General features: G+C 42.8%; 1 protein-coding gene across 1 annotated transcript in view; it reads left to right on the forward strand.

Moving 5' to 3' along the window:
• Positions 1 to 17,698, forward strand: part of CREB3L1 (cAMP responsive element binding protein 3 like 1) — a 133,083-nt gene that overhangs the window by 51,637 nt on the left and 63,748 nt on the right. The window contains exon 2 of the mRNA XM_063289667.1: positions 5,268 to 5,496. Coding sequence (XP_063145737.1) covers positions 5,268 to 5,496 — 229 coding nt within the window. The remainder of the gene's footprint in view (positions 1 to 5,267; positions 5,497 to 17,698) is intronic.

The raw sequence follows: 17,698 nt of genomic DNA on the forward strand, positions 1-17,698 counted from the left end.
ATTCTTGTGTTTTCCAAATTTGCTGGCATATAGCATGCATTACCTTGACAGCATCATCTCGCAAGATTTTGAACAGTTCAGCTGGGATGGCGTCGTCTCCTGCTGCCTTGTTATTAGCAATGCTTCTTAAGGCCCATTCAACCTCACTCTTCAGGATGTCTGGCTCTAGCTCACTGACCACACTGTCAAAGCTATCCCCAATATTGTTATCCTTCCTATACAGGTCTTCTGTATATTCTTGCCACCTTTTCTTGATCTCTTCTTCTTCTGTTAGGTCCTTGCCATCTTTGTTTTTGATCATACCCATTTTTGCCTGGAATTTACCTCCAATGTTTCTAATTTTCTGGAAGAGGTCTCTTGTCCTTCCTATTCTATTGTCTTCTTCCACTTCCGTGCATTGCTTGTTTAAAAATAATTCCTTATCTCTTCTGGCTAACCTCTGGAATTTTGCATTTAATTGGGCATATCTCCCCCTATCACTGTTGCCTTTTGCTTTCCTTCTTTCTTGGGCTACTTCTAGTGTCTCAGCAGACAGCCATTTTGCTTTCTTGATTTTCTTTTTTTGGGATGTATTTTGTTGCCACCTCCTGAACAATGTTGCGAACTTCTGTCCAGAGTTCTTCCGGAACCCTATCTACTAAGTCCAGTCCCTTAAATCTATTCTTCACCTCCACTGCATATTCCTGAGGAATATTAGTGAGCTCATATCTAGCTGATCTGTGGGTCTTCCCTAATCTCTTTAGTCTGATCCTAAATTGTGCAATAAGAAGTTCGTGATCTGAACTAGAGTCAGCTCCAGGTGTTGTTTTTACCGACTGTATAGATGTCCGCCACCTTTGGCTGCAAAGGATGTAGTCAATCTGATTTCGGTGTTGTCCATCTGGTGAAGTCCATGTATAAAGCCGTCTCTTAGGCTGTTGGAAGAGAGTGTTTGTTATGCAGAGTGAGTTGTCTTGGCAAAATTCTATCAGCCTATGTCCTGCTTCATTTTGTTCTCCCAGGCCATGCTTACCTGTAATTCCAGGTGTCGTTTGACTGCCTACCTTAGCATTCCAGTCTCCCGTGATGAAAATAACATCTCTTTTAGGCGTGTTGTCCAGTAGGTGCTGCAGGTCCTCATAGAACTGCTCTGCTTCAGCTTCTTCAGCATTTGTGGTTGGGGCGTATATTTGGATCACTGTGATGTTAGATGGCTTGCCCTGAATTCGAATTGAGATCATTCTATTGTTTTTTGGATTGTATCCAAGCACTGCTTTAGCCACTTTACTATTAATTAGGAAGGCTACTCCATTTCTTCTGTGGTCCTCTTGTCCACAGTAGTAGATCTGGTGGTCATTTGATGTGAAGTGGCCCATTCCAGTCCATTTCAGTTCACTGATGCCCAAAATGTCTATCTTTAATCTTGACATCTCACCAATAACCACATCCAATTTGCCCTGGCTCATAGATCTTACATTCCAGGTTCCAATGGCGTGTTGATCCTTAGAACATCATATTCGCCCTTCACCACCAGCACCGTCGGCCGCTAGCCGTCCTTTCGGCTTTGAGCTAGCTGTGTCATCATGTCTGGGGCTAGTTGAACTCATCCTCTGTTCCTCTCCAGTAGCATTTTGACCATCTTCTGACCTGGGGGTCTCATCTTCCGATGGTATACCGACATATCTCTGGTTGTACTGATCCATTTAGTTTTCACGGCAAGAATACTGGGGTGGGTTGCCATTACCTTCCCCAGGGATTGCATTTAGTCTGACCTCTCTGTCATGACCTTCCCGTCTTGGGTGTCCCTTCATGGTTTAGCTCATGGCACCATTGAGGTGCTCAAGCTCCAGCACCACAACAAGGTAACAATTCTTTGCTGAAGAGTCTTTGCTACCTGCCTTTAAATTGTGCATGAGGTGTGGAGCTGATCTCTCTATTCTCTCTCTAGGTTTTACTGGGCTTACTGGGTTTACTGGGCTGCTTACTGGGCCCATAACCTGTTGGCAGAGTGCTAGGAACCATTTGGGCCAGGAGTGATCAGAAAAGTCACGCACCAGGCATTTCTATAAAAATAATTTTATTTACAGAAAACAAACATATTTAAAGGCTGTTTGCTGAGGGAGAGATTTCTCTCAGCTGCATATTCTCTGCAAGCCTACACAGAAGGGAAACTGAAACTAAAACAAGTCCAGGCAAGTTCCTCCCTTAGGCAATGCAACCATTAACATGTGAAAAGGGGACAATTAAATTCAACCTCTTCACCCAGCCAAAATGATTAGTTACCATAGTAACCTTAATCTGTAGTAGAAAACATATTAACACTAATAGCATCAGTTAAAAGGAATCCTAAAACAAAGCAATCCCAGCTTTTTTCTTCTTATGTTTTGTAAGTGTGCAAGAGTATATGTGTAAAAGAAAGAGAAAGAATGGAAAAACAAAGATGGATTAGAGAAAAAATGCAATGCTGCCTAAAGTGCCCCCCTCCCCTCCATGAATAAGGAATGACATCAACACAATAAGGACCTCTTCTAGAAGTATAACTAGCATGTTCATAGGAATGTTGATGGAAGTGGAGCCTGTATGAAGGAGAGGAGGAAGCACAAAGATGCAAGAAGATAGTTTTACTCCATTCTGTTTTCCAGATATGAAACTCTTACTGAAAATGGGTTCTTTTCAGTACTTTCATTGAAGAAGTAAGATAACTTGAAAGCGAGGTTTTGATTTCTTATCTCATTCCAGGTGGTCATTTTCTGTTGATGACGGAACTGCCAAACTTGCCTCAGGTCCTAGTAAAGTTAAGATGGGTAGTTCCATTAGTTCTTCAGGCCCTTTTTCCCAGTGGGTGGAAGAAGTTTAATACCATCCATTTTTCCTTTTCAAGGGAACTAATTTTCTTTAGATTTTGGAACTCCTGATCCATCCTACCAGGGTAGGAATTCAGGTTTACTTCCAAATGATGTTAAAAAATTGGGAACAATAGTTTTTTTACCAGAAAAAAAAAAGCAAAACTGGAAGATACTATATTAGAACAGTTGTTTTGATTTATTGGATGTGGGTTCTTTAATCATTGCGATATGACCAAGTCAAGTTAAACACTGTCAGCAAGCCAAATATTCACAAATATTATTAGAAGCCTCAAGGAAATTAAAAATAGCACCCCTTTTCTTTTTATTTCATTAAATTTGTTTAAAAATGGACAGGAATAGTAGGTCTTGGAACCCACACATATCTAGGACTAGAGGTGGCTTCTTGTTATCTCAGTGACACGATCTGTACCATATAGTATTTGTTTGTAAGTTCCTCGTGTTTTGCATTATTTAAAATTCAGTGGACGGATTGGTTTTGGACATTGTATGAAAGTATTCCTGTTTCTTATATGAAAGCTGAGTCATGTGAGCAGAATAGGAAGGGATACAGTTTTCAGAAGAATGTGAGGAAGGGAAGAACTTTAAGAAGTCACTGTGTGAACACTTAATGGCGACGTATTTTAGATTGCAAAAACAAAAAGAATATTTTAAAATATCCTGGTAGGATATTCTAAAAAACTAAGGAAGATAACAAAACAACTTTTGAAAGATCAGCTCCATAACTGTTAAGTGCTGAAAGAAATAGCATTGATTATAATAGTGTTTCCTGCAATAAGCATCATCCACACATGATGATCTGGAAAACCATTTTCAGATGCAAGTAACATGATAATGAAAAATGTGTTTAGATCTGAAGATTAAAACACTACTGGTTTTCCTTCATTGTGTAATTTGGTCTACTCACACTGCACATAATATAGTCCCCATCCCATTCCGCTGGTAATATTTATTTCTTTTCCTGTATTCTGTTTTTACCCCAAACAACTTTTATGCCACCTTTTTCAAAGACTGTAGTTTCCTTGTGTTACAGATTAATATGTATTTCAATCTGCGAGTGTTAGGATGATTTTTAAAGTGTTTTCACCCATCTTCATTTTTTATTTGGAGGAAAGGGATTTTGCCAAGAGAAAATTCACAGGTTTTCCTGAAGGCTATTTTCACTATGCATCTATGTAGCTGCACAGCTATGAAGTATTACAGAATTTATTATGAAACCCGCACTCCTCCTTCCCGGTGAAAATGTACATGCAATAAATTGTGTGTGTGTGTGTTTAAAAAGCAAACACAGTATGAATGAAGAGAAATTAAGTCTGGACTCACTGAACTTCAGTGAAATTGTACTGCCCACACAGCGGCTGCATTCCTACATAGCTGTAGTGATGTGCATGAAGTGGGCACTTTTTTTATAAAGTATAATCTGAAGCAGCAGTATGATATCTTGCATCTTCTACAGCTGTTAGTACTTTAGTGTGACTTGTGACATGTGCTTGCACTGTAAACATACATGATAAGATGCTCATGACTCTTTACTGTTCAGTCTACTTCTGAAGTTACAACACTGTGCACTGAGGGTACATAGAATTGGATTACATTATAAAAAGAACTTCTGTACTTTATTAATATTGAACAGTATTTTGAATAAATATCAGTATCATGGTGCGTGGGTTTCTGCCAAGGTTTCTCCAAAGTATAATATGGCAAAGCTTTCTACAAATGGATATGCTGTGTAGGAAAAAAAAGGCTGTAGAAGGATATGTTCTATGATAATCCAGTCGCGTCTCTTTTCATGATGAATAATTTTCCATCCTCAGCCTATAAATCTGATTATATAACAATCTGATTTCACAGTTATTTGTAAGAACAACAAAATGATATTCCAAAGGCATTTTATAAAAAATAATTTAGGCATACGTATATGCTTTTGATCATTGTCACTGCACAGAAACCTTACAAAGATGCTTTGATAGTTTGAAAAGTGCACACCAACAGTGTACATACTAGTGAAGATGAGAGTTGTAAGATAGTACGTTTAGAAGGCTTCAGAGTTATATATAAAAAAAAGCAATATAGTCCAGTGTTGGCAAACCTGTAATTCTGATGTTCCAATTAATTCATTTCAATAAAACATTAGCCTGTTGTTGGAAAAGACAGAATACAGAAAGAATAAAAATGCATTAAATTAAGATAGTTAAATTAAGGTGAAGAAAATGGGCAGGCGTATACTTCATTGTGGATTTTGGCTGGTTGGTTTTTTCTGGAGCTGTGAAAACAGAAGGAATAAAAGATGAATATAGTTGTTTCTCATCCAAATGATTTGGCTTCCAGTGTGCCTGGCTTGGGATACATTTCAGTAGAAGGCCCTCTAGTCTCTCACGGAGATGATGCTGTTCACACTTTTCTTTCCCTTATCCCTTTTCTCAGCATTTCTCCGAGAGCTTTGACCACTTCTCTGAGAACATGGAGGACTTTTCCAATGAACTGTTCAACAGCTTCTTTGATGACCCCATGCTGGTTGAAAAGAACCCTTTGCTGGACATGGATCTGGATCCTCCCACTCCTGGCATCCAGGCAGAGCACAGCTACTCCCTGAGTGGAGACTCTGCTCCACAGAGCCCTCTTATGCCTGTCAAGATGGAAGAGAATGTCAGTGGTGAGTAGAAGAAGCAGCCTGAAAGCTGGATCCCAAAGCTTGTGCCTCAACTGCATCAGATCCTCTGCCGATGTAAGAGAGAAAGGATGCTGACCCAGACAGGACCAATATGTGTCTTTTCCAAAGAGTTATTTTTCTTGAAAGCAGACAATCTGCTGCTAGCAAACTGTCCCTGCTTCCTGTGTCATTAAAAGTGGTCCAGAGTTAAAATTGGTTCCAGGCAATTAATCTAATCCATTTTTAACTGATTCGAATCATCTAATGATAAGAGAGCTGACATTATTCAGTTAGCCACTGGAAATAGAAAAAGACTCGAGCCAAACAGGAAACATATTTTATGTTTCAGAACATATATATGTTCTGTCTGCCTGCCACATTCTCTCTCTTTGGAATATGTGTTATCAGGAAGTCTCATAAGCTATCTGGAGAAGATGAGTAATTGTGCTTAAACCAAATAAGGAATAGTTCAAGAAAGGGGGGGAAAATGGAATAAAGCTACAATCCTTAAACACACTTATTAGGAAGTACGTCCAATTGAATTCAGTAAAACGTTGCCCTGAGTAAACATGCATAGGGCTGTTATACAAATGTCAGGAAACTGAAATTAGAAGCTAAATTAAACTTCACTTCTTTACACTCTCCTTTGTTGAAAGCAGCAGTAATGGAGGAAACTGAAGCAGAGTCTTTCAGATAAAAGCAGGGCTCTGATGTATGAAAAAACATACTAGACTTGACCTCTAATTTCTCATCAGGGTCTACGAAAACAGACTAAACATGGTTTTTGGCCTTATGACTCACAGCAAAGAGCCAGTAACCCACTGTTTTAAAGTGGGGGGGTGGGGGTGGAATGCTTACAGTCATTTAATGTGATAACTGACTGTTTGGGTCCTGGATGTTGTCCCGGAAACTGACCTCTCACTACCTCTCATTATTCACAAAACATTATTCTAGATATTTTAAAGCAATGCTCACAGCCAAAGGGTTGCTTTTACTGAACTATGCTAAATAAGTTAGTTCTCTTGGGGAGATATTTTGATTTGTTTCTAGCTTACTCCATCACACTGTTTCCATTTCTCAATCCCTGAAGAGTTTAAACTGACCCACAGTTGTCCTCACAAAAACACCATGAGCCAGGTGAGCCATCACAAGTCCTAGAGCAACAAAAATCCATTTACTTATTCCACAGTAAAGGGAAATAAAATAAATAGCTAGTACTCTTCCTGCATGCACATTTTCAGTATATGCTGCTGTGTACATTCATTTGGTCATTTACTAAATAAATATGTAAGTAACAATATTTGCCATGACAGAAAAATTCCTGCTGCAAAGCCACCATTCTTTCTGCATTTAAAAGCCTCTTGTAAGTTCTGATGGTGAAATTACAGCATACTAGCAAAGCTCCAATCAGGCATTTTTCCTGATAGCTGTACCCATAGCTGCAGGTTTCTGCAGTGGCAGAAGTGGGGAGGAATATATTTGACCATGGTCCATATTCAGGTTCATAAAAGGGTGCCATGGGGAAGAGGATCACAAGTTGTTCTCCATTGCAGACAGAAACTAGGATCAAAAATAATTGGTATAACTTGCAGCTACCTAGATTTTGTTTAAATACAAGAAAGAACTTCATGATGTCAATATTTATGTAACAATAGAGCAATTTATCTATGGAGGAGGAGGAGGAGGTGGTGGTGGTGGTGGTGATGATGATGATGATATTTTATCTATTTCTGGGGTTTTTTAAGAAGACTTTTAAGAAGACAGCCACCTCTCAGGGATGGTTTAATTGGTTTTCTTGCACATTGCAGAGGGATGGACTAGATGGTACTCATAGTCCCTTCTGACTTTACAACTCTATGATTTGACAAATGCCTATAGACGCACGCCAGGAATCAGTCACTGAAGCTCTAATGGGTTAAGAAAGAGAGAGTAATGGTTGCCTTGAATCCAGGAGCTAGGGGGCAAGAATTCCTGATGTGGAGAAACAGACTTCCCAGAAACTCAGCAGTTCAAAGGAAACAAACAGCTTTGTTCTGATTTCCAATAAACTGATACAAAGCCAGGGATAAATCAGCTCACCATCTAAAATTTTGAGATCAGACAGATCAGGAGCTGATTCTGAGAGCCCTTTACGCAGTGCCCTAGTCTCCTTAGCCCAGTTGTGCATGCCCTGTGGTCAGTTAGACTATACTGTAATTTTAAAAAAATGAGGCAATAATAACACAACAATGCTGTTTCTAGAATTTGGCAAGTAGCGAGATATTTTAGAGCCCTTCTATTGAGGAAGGGTTGAGGAAGAATTCATGGAATACAGTCATTTTTGTTAAATTAACAAAATTAAATTCATTAATTAGAGTATTCATTGTAAAAATAAGTAAACCTAAATAATATCCATGCAAAACCTGAAAGGGCCAGAATCCCTTTGAACATAATTTGACATAAAGAGTTGCATGTTGCCCCATTGTTCAGGACTGTAGGACCAATGAAAACCTGGCAGGTTTATACCAATTCTTTACACATAAACATTGAACATTAGAACACAGCCTTAAGACATTTATACCCAAAGCTGTCTGTCTGCCTAAACCAAGACAGAGGCCATAACCTAGTGTTAGAGCATGTGCTTATTATGGAAACCGTTTCAAACTCAATCCTTAGCATACCCAAGTACAACTGGGAAGAAAACACTGTTTGAAACTTTGGCAAGAGGCTTCTGACTTGCTGTTATGTGGGGATTGGCAATACAGTGTCTGAGATACCACTAGAGGAGGCCTACTGACCTCCATTTTTGAAAGAAAGAAAGAAAGAAAGAAAGAAAGAAAGAAAGAAAGAATATGTTCCCACCAATTTTTCATTACTGGCAAATGATAATTTTTACAGATGTTCCAATGAATCATTTTGGTGACTGTGTTATGTCATTGTTTATAGTCAGTTTGTGCTATCTTCTTGCACGAGCTGAGTATATGATCTACTGTTTCTTCTGCTTCTTTGCACAATCTGCATTTTGAATTATTTGATGACTTTTCAATTCTTGGTCTTGATTGCATTAGTTCGAATAGATGATGGTGATGGTGATGATGATGATGATGATGATGATGATGATGATGATGATGATGATTCCCACTGCCTATGGACTCCTGATGATTATCGTTATTGCTGGCAAAAAAATTAACTAATTTCCCCTTCCCTGAACTTTAAATCAGGGATGGAGAACTTCCAGCCTGTAGGCTGAATATGTTCCTTGAGGGGGTCCCCTGGTCTTGAAATTCCTTTCTCAGTCCTGCCCTTTCTTCCCTCTTCTGTGTCTCTCTCTAATTTGTGAGCAGAAGGAATTTAGACCATGGGTGTATCCATCAGGGTTCAGGCTTAAGGGCTGCATGCTTGCCATGCATTGACCCTGTCTACTTGGGCTATATTCGAATGGCTTATCTACAACTAATCTCGCTCACAGGCTGAAAATTGGTTGGCCACTTTAAATCAACTTACCAGAGCATAGGCACTGAAGACAATTTAATGTGTAGTAAAAAGGGAGAGACTTTTTCTCCTTCCCTTTTCTCTTCAGAATCCTGCCAGCCCTCAAGAAGAATCTAAAGAAATCCTTAGGCTTCCCAAGTGGTACTAAAGCTGGAAGAATCATTTCTTAAACTGGATTGACTTTAGAAAAAAATCATTTCTCCTTCTGACCTTTTGGGGCAGGGGAGTGGGTGAGTTGGTGGAACTTATCTGGCTCCTGAGCTGTGTCCTTCAGGCCAGTCTGCCTCCCTGAATTTTGAGCAGTCTCACTTCCAAACCCAGTGGTCTAAGCCTCAGCATCAGGTCTGCTCCAATAAATAAAGCTGGGCTCCACACATTAAGGCTTAAATGTCTGTTTCCTTCCTGGAAAAGTTCTGTAAAACTCACACATGCCCACTCTGAAAAGGAGGCTGAATAAAATATGTCAACTTACCCTCTTTCCCCCCCTGGCAAGCTCTGAGCAGCTTCTGAGAGGGACCTGAGGTTGTTGGGTGTGGATGCACAGAACTCAGCGTCTTCCCTGATACTTCTGTCTTGGGTATAGACAGAGTGGAAGCTACTGCTTACATCTACTGCTTATTGGCACATGTAAAGGCCTAAGCGGGTTTCCTTTTTACCAGCAGATTTCTCTGCAGGAGATGGAGAGGCACAGTCATTTCAAAACCTATTTTTAAAACAATTCATTTTAGGATGATTCATGATGGCAGGATATTTTTAGAGCAATCCTAGCAGAGGATCCTGTTATTTGTGGGACCCTGTGGGTGTCCAAGCGGTTGAAGGACAACCATCAGCTTGAAAAGGAAATGGCACAGATTCAGTATATACAAGAGAAGAAAGACCTTTCTTTTCAAAAAGTCAAGAAAAAAGTAAAAGCAGGGAGTAAGTTTCCCCACCGTGGTCAGGGATTATCCTGGCTGAATGCTGCCAGACATCAAGAAGAGAGGGGGCGAAAGGACTACAGTTTTTTCATAGGTCATACTTGCTTGGTCTGCTCCGAAGAAATATCCTGCCTCCTTGAGGAACTGTTGCTGGACTATCTGACTGCAGCCTATAGATGAGGGAGGGCAATTACTCTCCAAAAACTCCTCCATATCTAGAAGAAATATAGTTTAGTAAGGCTGCTGGAAAAGGACCATTGGAGGACTAGTGTTCACAGAATGCCACACACTGCTTCTTTCAGGATACACCCCTTCCATTCCATTCCATTCCATTCCATTCCATTCTCCCTCCTCCTCCTGGCTTTCCTTCACTACTAACATTCTGTAAATATGGTGATTCCCAATGAAAATGGGGGGGGGGGTGTATTTTTTATACTTCGGTTCTAATTATGGGTATTACTTCATTCTGATACAGGTTTTCTAGACCTTAGTACAAATGCTTCTTACTCTTTTTCTCCATGGTACTCTGCTTAGTACAAAACCTCCCTGAATCCTGCCCTTTCTAAGCCAGAGTTAAGCAGGGAGGTGGAAGCCAGCAGTAAAACTAGATGGAAAGAGCCTTGTACCTTTTAGAAGCATCATGCCAGCTGCTTCATACTCAAATGCAATTCTTTAGAGCTTGGCTAGAACATCGTGGCTCTGAGCAACAGTACAGAAGAACGGAGAATGAGAAGTCTGGGAAGGGGCAGCATGGAAGGAGAGATGAGGAAATACAGCTTTATCTGACAGTTCCTCTTTCTCCAGTGACCTTGTGCAGCTCTCTGCAAAGAGAATTAATGGCTCTCTAATAACTGTAGTACATAACATGTACTGCACACACAAACACACATTCACAACCCCCAACCCCTAAAAAATATTTGACTTTTAATGGGAATGATCAAACTGTTTTGAAGTCAATAATTCTGAGCTCAAAATACTCTGCTTCAAATTCAGAACATGTCTTTCAAGTTGGGAATGGGTTATTCTGATCATCCTGGAAATGTTTGGAGCTTGAAAGAGTCCTGTTTCAAATTTGAAATAGACATTTTGAGCTGGAAATGTGGCTGTTTTAAGCTCAAAACACTCCCAGAATGGTAGAAACAATCTGTTTTGAATTCTGGGCACAAAATGTTTTGAATTTAAAACATTGTGTGTGTGTGTGTGTGAAATTGCTCAAGCCAGAACTCTAGACATCCCAAGCATACCATCGTACAGCCACTTATTTTACCTTTTACAGCTATAATTCTTTTGGGGAAATCCTTTCTGAGCTTATATAATGATCACACATCTGTTGAAAGAGCCTTCTCAGAGCACTGTCTTGCCATAACCTTTCAGACTTTATACTCATAACCATAGCTCTCTTGAAGGTTTTCCTCTGCCTGATATATGTTGTATTCTCTGATACATGTTGATTTTTTTTGAAAAAAAATCAAAATAGGAGAGTAGAATTTTTGAAACAAATTCTGACCGTAACCATTTCCCTGATTATTGTTTCCATTACAGAATTGCTCTTATCATCATGCACTTGCTCCTTATGCTCAATCAAAGTCCAACTTCCTGTAAACTTTAAGATCTAATCTGGCTTGGTAGAACAATGCAGTCTTCTATATGACAGCTGGACATGAACTTCAAGAGGGCTATTGTCACTCCTCTTTTCTCCAAACTAATCTTAATTATTTCACCCTTTTCTGTATTGGTCTTGGCCTCTATAATGCTGAGTTACCTTTATGCCCTCCTCTGAACCTGTTTGGTTTTCTCACAGTACACCTTCCAGAATGGTACATACTGATCCAAATGAAGCGCTGTCTCATTTCCATAGGAGTAAGTCGCTAGGTGGATTTCTACTCTTCTGAGGAAAGCATACCCAGATTGATAGTAACATTAAACCTTTTCTCTCTTAATAGAGTGGTGAACAACTCATACCCACAAGAAACACTTCACGGATTCCATTTGTAGTCCTAGAATGCCCTGAGATCATGCTGCCAAACATGATGGCAAAAATGACTGAATTGGGGCAGTGCAATTTTCAACTTAAAATAAGAATGAAAACAGGACCAGAAGTCTTTTGAGGGATGAACTGTTAATGTTCCTGCCCTTAAATTCCCAAAGCACTGAAAATGGGCTGAGACCTTACTGCTGAAATTTGGAAGCAAAATAATCAAATTTCTGTGGCACTGTTTTTGGGTTTAAAAAAGGAAAATAAGGATGTATTGGGAGCAAAATGCCTTTTGGAGGTCAAATGCTCTTGTTTCCACCCTTAAGTGGCCTTCCAAAATCATGCAAAAAAAAAAAAAGTAAAAAGTTTGAACTCTGCCTCCTCTGGTGTGGTCACTGATTCATCAGGACACCTGCTGCATCCACCCCAGGAAACATTGTCCACCCTTGTTTTAAAGAAACTTCTGTGTCAGCCGAGTGACAAAATTGCTTCCTGAGCCAGTGTAGGACAGACTGTCATGTTCGCCGTTGCAATGGTTAATGTCCATCATAACATTTCGCATGCCATGGTGCTGACGCGCGTTCCGGTTGGGAGGGAGCTGCTGGGAGACCTTGTACCAGGCTGTCTATCTGTTTTCATGGGGATGGAATGTGTTTGGGTTATCGTTTGTGTTCAAGGTCTTTTTTACCCGTTGATTAGCAGAACTCGTTAGGAGCACCTGGGATGGGGAATTTGAAATGGTTGTACGGGGGCAGGGCTTACATTTGCACCGAGGATTTTTAGTTTGTATTTGGTGCACTTTTGCTCATTCTCAGCTTTCTTTGTACTTGCATACTATTCTTAAATAAACCAGATTTGATTTAAGCTCTTGCTTGTGAGTCTGAGTATAATCTAGGAGAGGCAACTATTACATAAAGCTGAGAATCTTTGTGATTCCCGTTAACTCCTTCCAAGTATATTCCTTGTGAGGAAAATAGTTAATGATGACCGAACCAAGACCAACATCCGGAGGGCTGGAACCGCAAGCTGATCCAGCGCCGAAGAGTCCCCTTCCCCCTGACCTTTCGTTCTACCTGGGCTCAAGCCCTGAGATGGGGGGATCCAGCGATGAGGGAGAACCTAAGGAAGAGGTGGCTGGGACTTCCTGGAAGTATCGGTTCCCCTTGACCCCTGAGGGGGAATCGACCAAAGTGGTACCAGAGAAATGACCTGACACCTGACAAGGGGAAGAATCGGTGACCCCTGAGAGGATGAGAGGGTTGGAGGTGAAGGTGGAGTTGATGGAGGACCTGTTGAAAACCCTGTCGATTGCGATGGGTGACCAGGGAAGCTGCGACGAGAGTCCTCGCTCCCCGCAGCCCTCTCCCCCTCCTCCTAGCGGACCGCAGGTGGTCCAAAGCCGGAGACGACATCACAACGGAGCCTCACCACGAAGAGGGTCCTCTGGGGTGTCCTGGGGCCCTACCGCTCAACCCGCAGCTGGTTCCCCTCCAACCGGGAAGGTGGCGAAGGACTTTGCTGTCAAATTCAATGGGGACCCCACCAAACTTTCCTTTTTCATAACCAATGCAAAGAACTACATGAAGCAATACGGGTCGTGTTTCACCTCTGAGGAGGCTAAGATATCGGCCATTACCCCTAAACTGAAAGGCAGAGCAGCAGACTGGTATGTCCAACTGACGGAAGCTGACGCTCCTGAACTCGGGTCGTTTGATGACTTCATGTTTGCCTTGAAGCTATTTTTTGAGGACCCCCTAGCCAAAGCCAGGGCTAAGGAGGCGCTCAAGGAACTCACCCAAGGACCCAGGTCGGTAGCCGACTATGCCCTAGAATTTAAAGCTTTGGCGGGCAAGGTTCCTGACTGGTCCCAATCAACACTCATCGAGAGGTTTAAAGAAGGACTTAACTGAGACGTCCTCAGATGGGCGCTGGGCAGGGATGACCCGGAGTCACTGTACGAGTGGATCTGTTTGGCCGGAAAGGCTGAGCATGCCCAGCGCACCTACATGCAGACCCGACGAACCGAGAAAACAACAACCCTGATGCGGGGACCCCAAAGTGGAACAACAGCTGCCCCACTGAGCCAGCGAGCAGGAGATGAGGAGAAGGATCGCCGCTATGCACAAGGGCAGTGCCTCCATTGTGGGAAAGGAGGCCATTGAGCCGCCCGAAACTCAAGTCTGGAGATCGAGTGACAAAAGCCCCGGCTAAGTCGCCCCAGGCGGCACGCTGAACGACTGCGGCCAAAGGTGCTACTGACCTGGAAGAAGGGCTCCTTCCAATACAAAGTCCTCCTGTTCAGCTTAGCTGGTGTGCCTGGAGTGTTCATGCAATTGATTAATGAAGTGTTACATGATCACTTATTTAAAGGGGTCTTGGTCTATTTGGACGATGTACTTATCTATTCTGAAACCGAGGAGGAGCATGAACGCCTTCTTAAGCAGGTGTTGGAAAGACTAAGGGCAGCCAAGCTGTATGCCAAACTGTCCAAATGTGAATTTCACAAAACCCAACTGGACTATTTGGGCTATCGTGTCTCTGACAAGGGGATCAAGATGGACCCTGAGAAAATTAGGGCCATCTTAACTTGGGAACGCCCTCGCACCCGACAGCAGCTGCAAAGTTTTCTGGGATTCAGCAACTATTACCGCCAGTTCATCCAGGGGTTCGCTGAAATTGCCTTGCCCCTCACAGACCTGCTTCGCACAAAAGGGTTGGGGGAGACACGCAAGGTAAAACACCCCGGGGCAGTGTTGAATTGGACTCCAGAATGCCAGGCTGCATTCGAGAAACTAAAGACTTTCTTTACTGCAGAACCCATTTTGCAGCACCCTGATCCTGAACGCCCCTTCGATGTCCAAGTAGATGCCTCTGACTTTTCTATTGGGGCTATATTGTTGCAAAAAGACTCTGACAACATCCTGAAACCCTGCGCTTATCTGTCCAGGAAATTTTCTGAGACTGAGCGCCGGTGGCATGTTTGGGAAAAGGAGGCTTTTGCTGTCAAAGCTGCTTTAGAAACTTGGCACCACCTCCTTGAGGGGGCTGCCTACCCGTTCGAGGTTTGGACGGACCACAGGAATTTGGAGGCTCTCCACACACCCCGCCGCCTGAGCCCCAAACAGATTCGCTGGGCTCAATTTTCCAGTCAGTTTAACTTCCAACTGAAGTTCATACCCAGCAAGAAAAACTTTCTCGCAGACGCTTTGTCCCGCTTGCCTCAAGACTTTGACCAAACCCCTCAAGTGCTTGGTACTGTTCTCTCTTTACCACAATTGGGACTGGCTGCTGTCACCCGAAGCCAAACCCGCGCTCCGCCAGCACAGGGCACCACCACCCCCCAGACCCGCAGACAGCCGCTCCCTTGTCAGTTACAATCCGACTTTCTCCAGGCAGTGAAATCTGATGCTTGGTTGCTGGCTAATCAAGACAAAGTTTCCTTCAAGGATGATCTCGCATGGGTCGGCCACTGCCTTTATGTGCCTGAAACTTTACGTGCTTCGGTGTTGCACCGCTCCCATGACGATAAATTGGTGGGCCATTTCAGTTTTGTCAAAACCCTGCATTTGGTCCACCACCAATTTTGGTGGCCCTCGCTGCAGCGGGATGTCAAGGATTATGTTGCCTCTTGCCCTGTTTGTGCCATGTCAAAACAAAAAGTGGGGAAACCACAAGGGCTTCTCCAACCTGTTGCCAACCCATCTCGTCCCTGGGCCGAGATTTCTATGGACTTTATCGTTGACCTCCCACCCAGTCAAAAGAAAACTGTCATTTGGGTTGTAAAGGACTTCTACCCCAAACAAGCCCATTTTATTCCGTGCGCCTCCTTCCCGTCTGCTCAGCAGCTGGCTCGCCTCTTTTTATGCCACATCTACCATCTCCATGGCTGCCCCTCCCGTTTGGTGACCGACTGCGGCACACAATTTACCTCCCAATTTTGGCGGTCTTTTTTAAAACTGATTGGCACCGAACAAGCGTTGTCAATGGCGTCGCATCCGGAGACAGACGGATCTACTGAGATTCTTAACTCCACCCTGGAGCAATTTCTTCGCTCCTACACCAACTACCATCAGGACAATTGGGTCAAACTCCTGCCCTTTGCCGAAGTGGCTTACAACAACGCTGTTCACCAGAGTACTGGGCAGACCCCTTTCTGGGTTGTTTTCAGCCAGGACTTTGTCCCCATCCCTGAATTGCCCCAGGCCCCGTCTACCCCCTGCTCGGCTTACGATTGGGCTGCGCAGCTGGCCGACTCCTGGCCGATCATTCGGCAGGCTCTGAACAATGCCCAGGCTGCCTACAAACGCCATGCTGACAAACACCGTTCTCCACAACACACCTTCAAAATTGGGGATCACGTTTATCTTTCCACTAAGTTCATAAAGTCCCCTCAACCTTCAAAGAAGCTTGCCCCCAAGTTCATCGGGCCATTCCCCATTCCCCACAACCCTGTGATTGTCAAGCTCGAGTTGCCCCACAACGTTTACACCCTGTTTTCCATTGCAGCTTACTCAAGCCAGCCCACCACTCCGCTCACTGGCACCCCCAACCTCCTCCGCCTGCTCCGATCATGATTGATGGCCAGCAACACTTTGAAATCAAGGAGGTCGTCGACTCCCGCAAGCTTCACAACTCCCTGCAGTACCTAGTTCACTGGAAGCACTTCCCCCACCCTGAGTGGGTGCCGGCTCGCCACGTCAATGCTCCTGATTTAATTCGCCGCTTTCACCTAGCTTATCCTTTGAAGCCTGCAGCTTGACTGTTCCTTTTACTATTCCTCTTATTGGGGTTTTCTTTCTTTTGGGGGGGGGCGGTATGTTATGTTCGCCGTTGCAATGGTTAATGTCCATCGTAACATTTCGCATGCCATGGTGCTGATGTGTGTTCTGGTTGGGAGGGAGCTGCTGGGAGACCTTGTACCAGGCTGTCTATCTGTTTTCATGGGGATGGAATGTGTTTGGGTTATTGTTTGTGTTCAAGGTCTTTTTTACCTGTTGATTAGCAGAACTCGTTAGGAGCACCTGGGATGGGGAATTTGAAACGGTTGTACGGGGGGAGGGCTTACATTCTCACCGAGGGTTTTTAGTTTGTATTTGGCGCGCTTTTCCTCATTCTCAGCTTTCTTTGTACTTGCATACTATTCTTAAATAAACCAGATTTGATTCAAGCTCTTGCTTGTGAGTCTGAGTATAATCTAGGATAGGCAACCATTACACAGACAGAGTAGATTCAACTGGAGAAATCAACCATATTGTGTGACATCTGTATTTTTTTGAAGTTTAGATATTGCCAAAAGGGTGCAGGATTTAGTTAAGCATACCTTTGAGGCCTTGTAAGATTTCAGGTGAGGGTGGTGAAATCTGGTAAGATTTGGTGATTTTGCAGGATTTCTTTGTTTCTTTTTTAAAAACCTCTAAAATAACTTACAATTTAAATGTACAATTTTGAAGTTCCTTGGGTGACATTTAAGGGTGCTGTGGGCATCTGACCTCACACTACAGAGAGGGAATTACATTTAGTGATGTATATGGGACCCAATTTACAAAATGAGTAACACTACACAAACTATTAGCAGGGCTCTTTCTGTTTTCACCCATGCTGTACTGGAGAGTTCCATACCTGCCTTAGTAGAGATTAAGACTCAGCTCATCTTTAACTTTGTGACTATGCAAGAACTTGATCCTGAATTCCTCACATCTAAACCAACAATTCAAGTCATTACATGACATTGGCTTCTAGGGGGCTATAATAAATCAGCAACAGGGAACTGTTATGTTGCATGGATGTGCCTGGAAAGCAACTAGTGCAGACTAATGATCTTTGGCATTCCTGATAAAGTAGA

Source organism: Candoia aspera, chromosome 1 (genome assembly GCF_035149785.1).
Source record: "Candoia aspera isolate rCanAsp1 chromosome 1, rCanAsp1.hap2, whole genome shotgun sequence".
Classification (NCBI taxonomy): Eukaryota; Metazoa; Chordata; class Lepidosauria; order Squamata; family Boidae; genus Candoia; species Candoia aspera.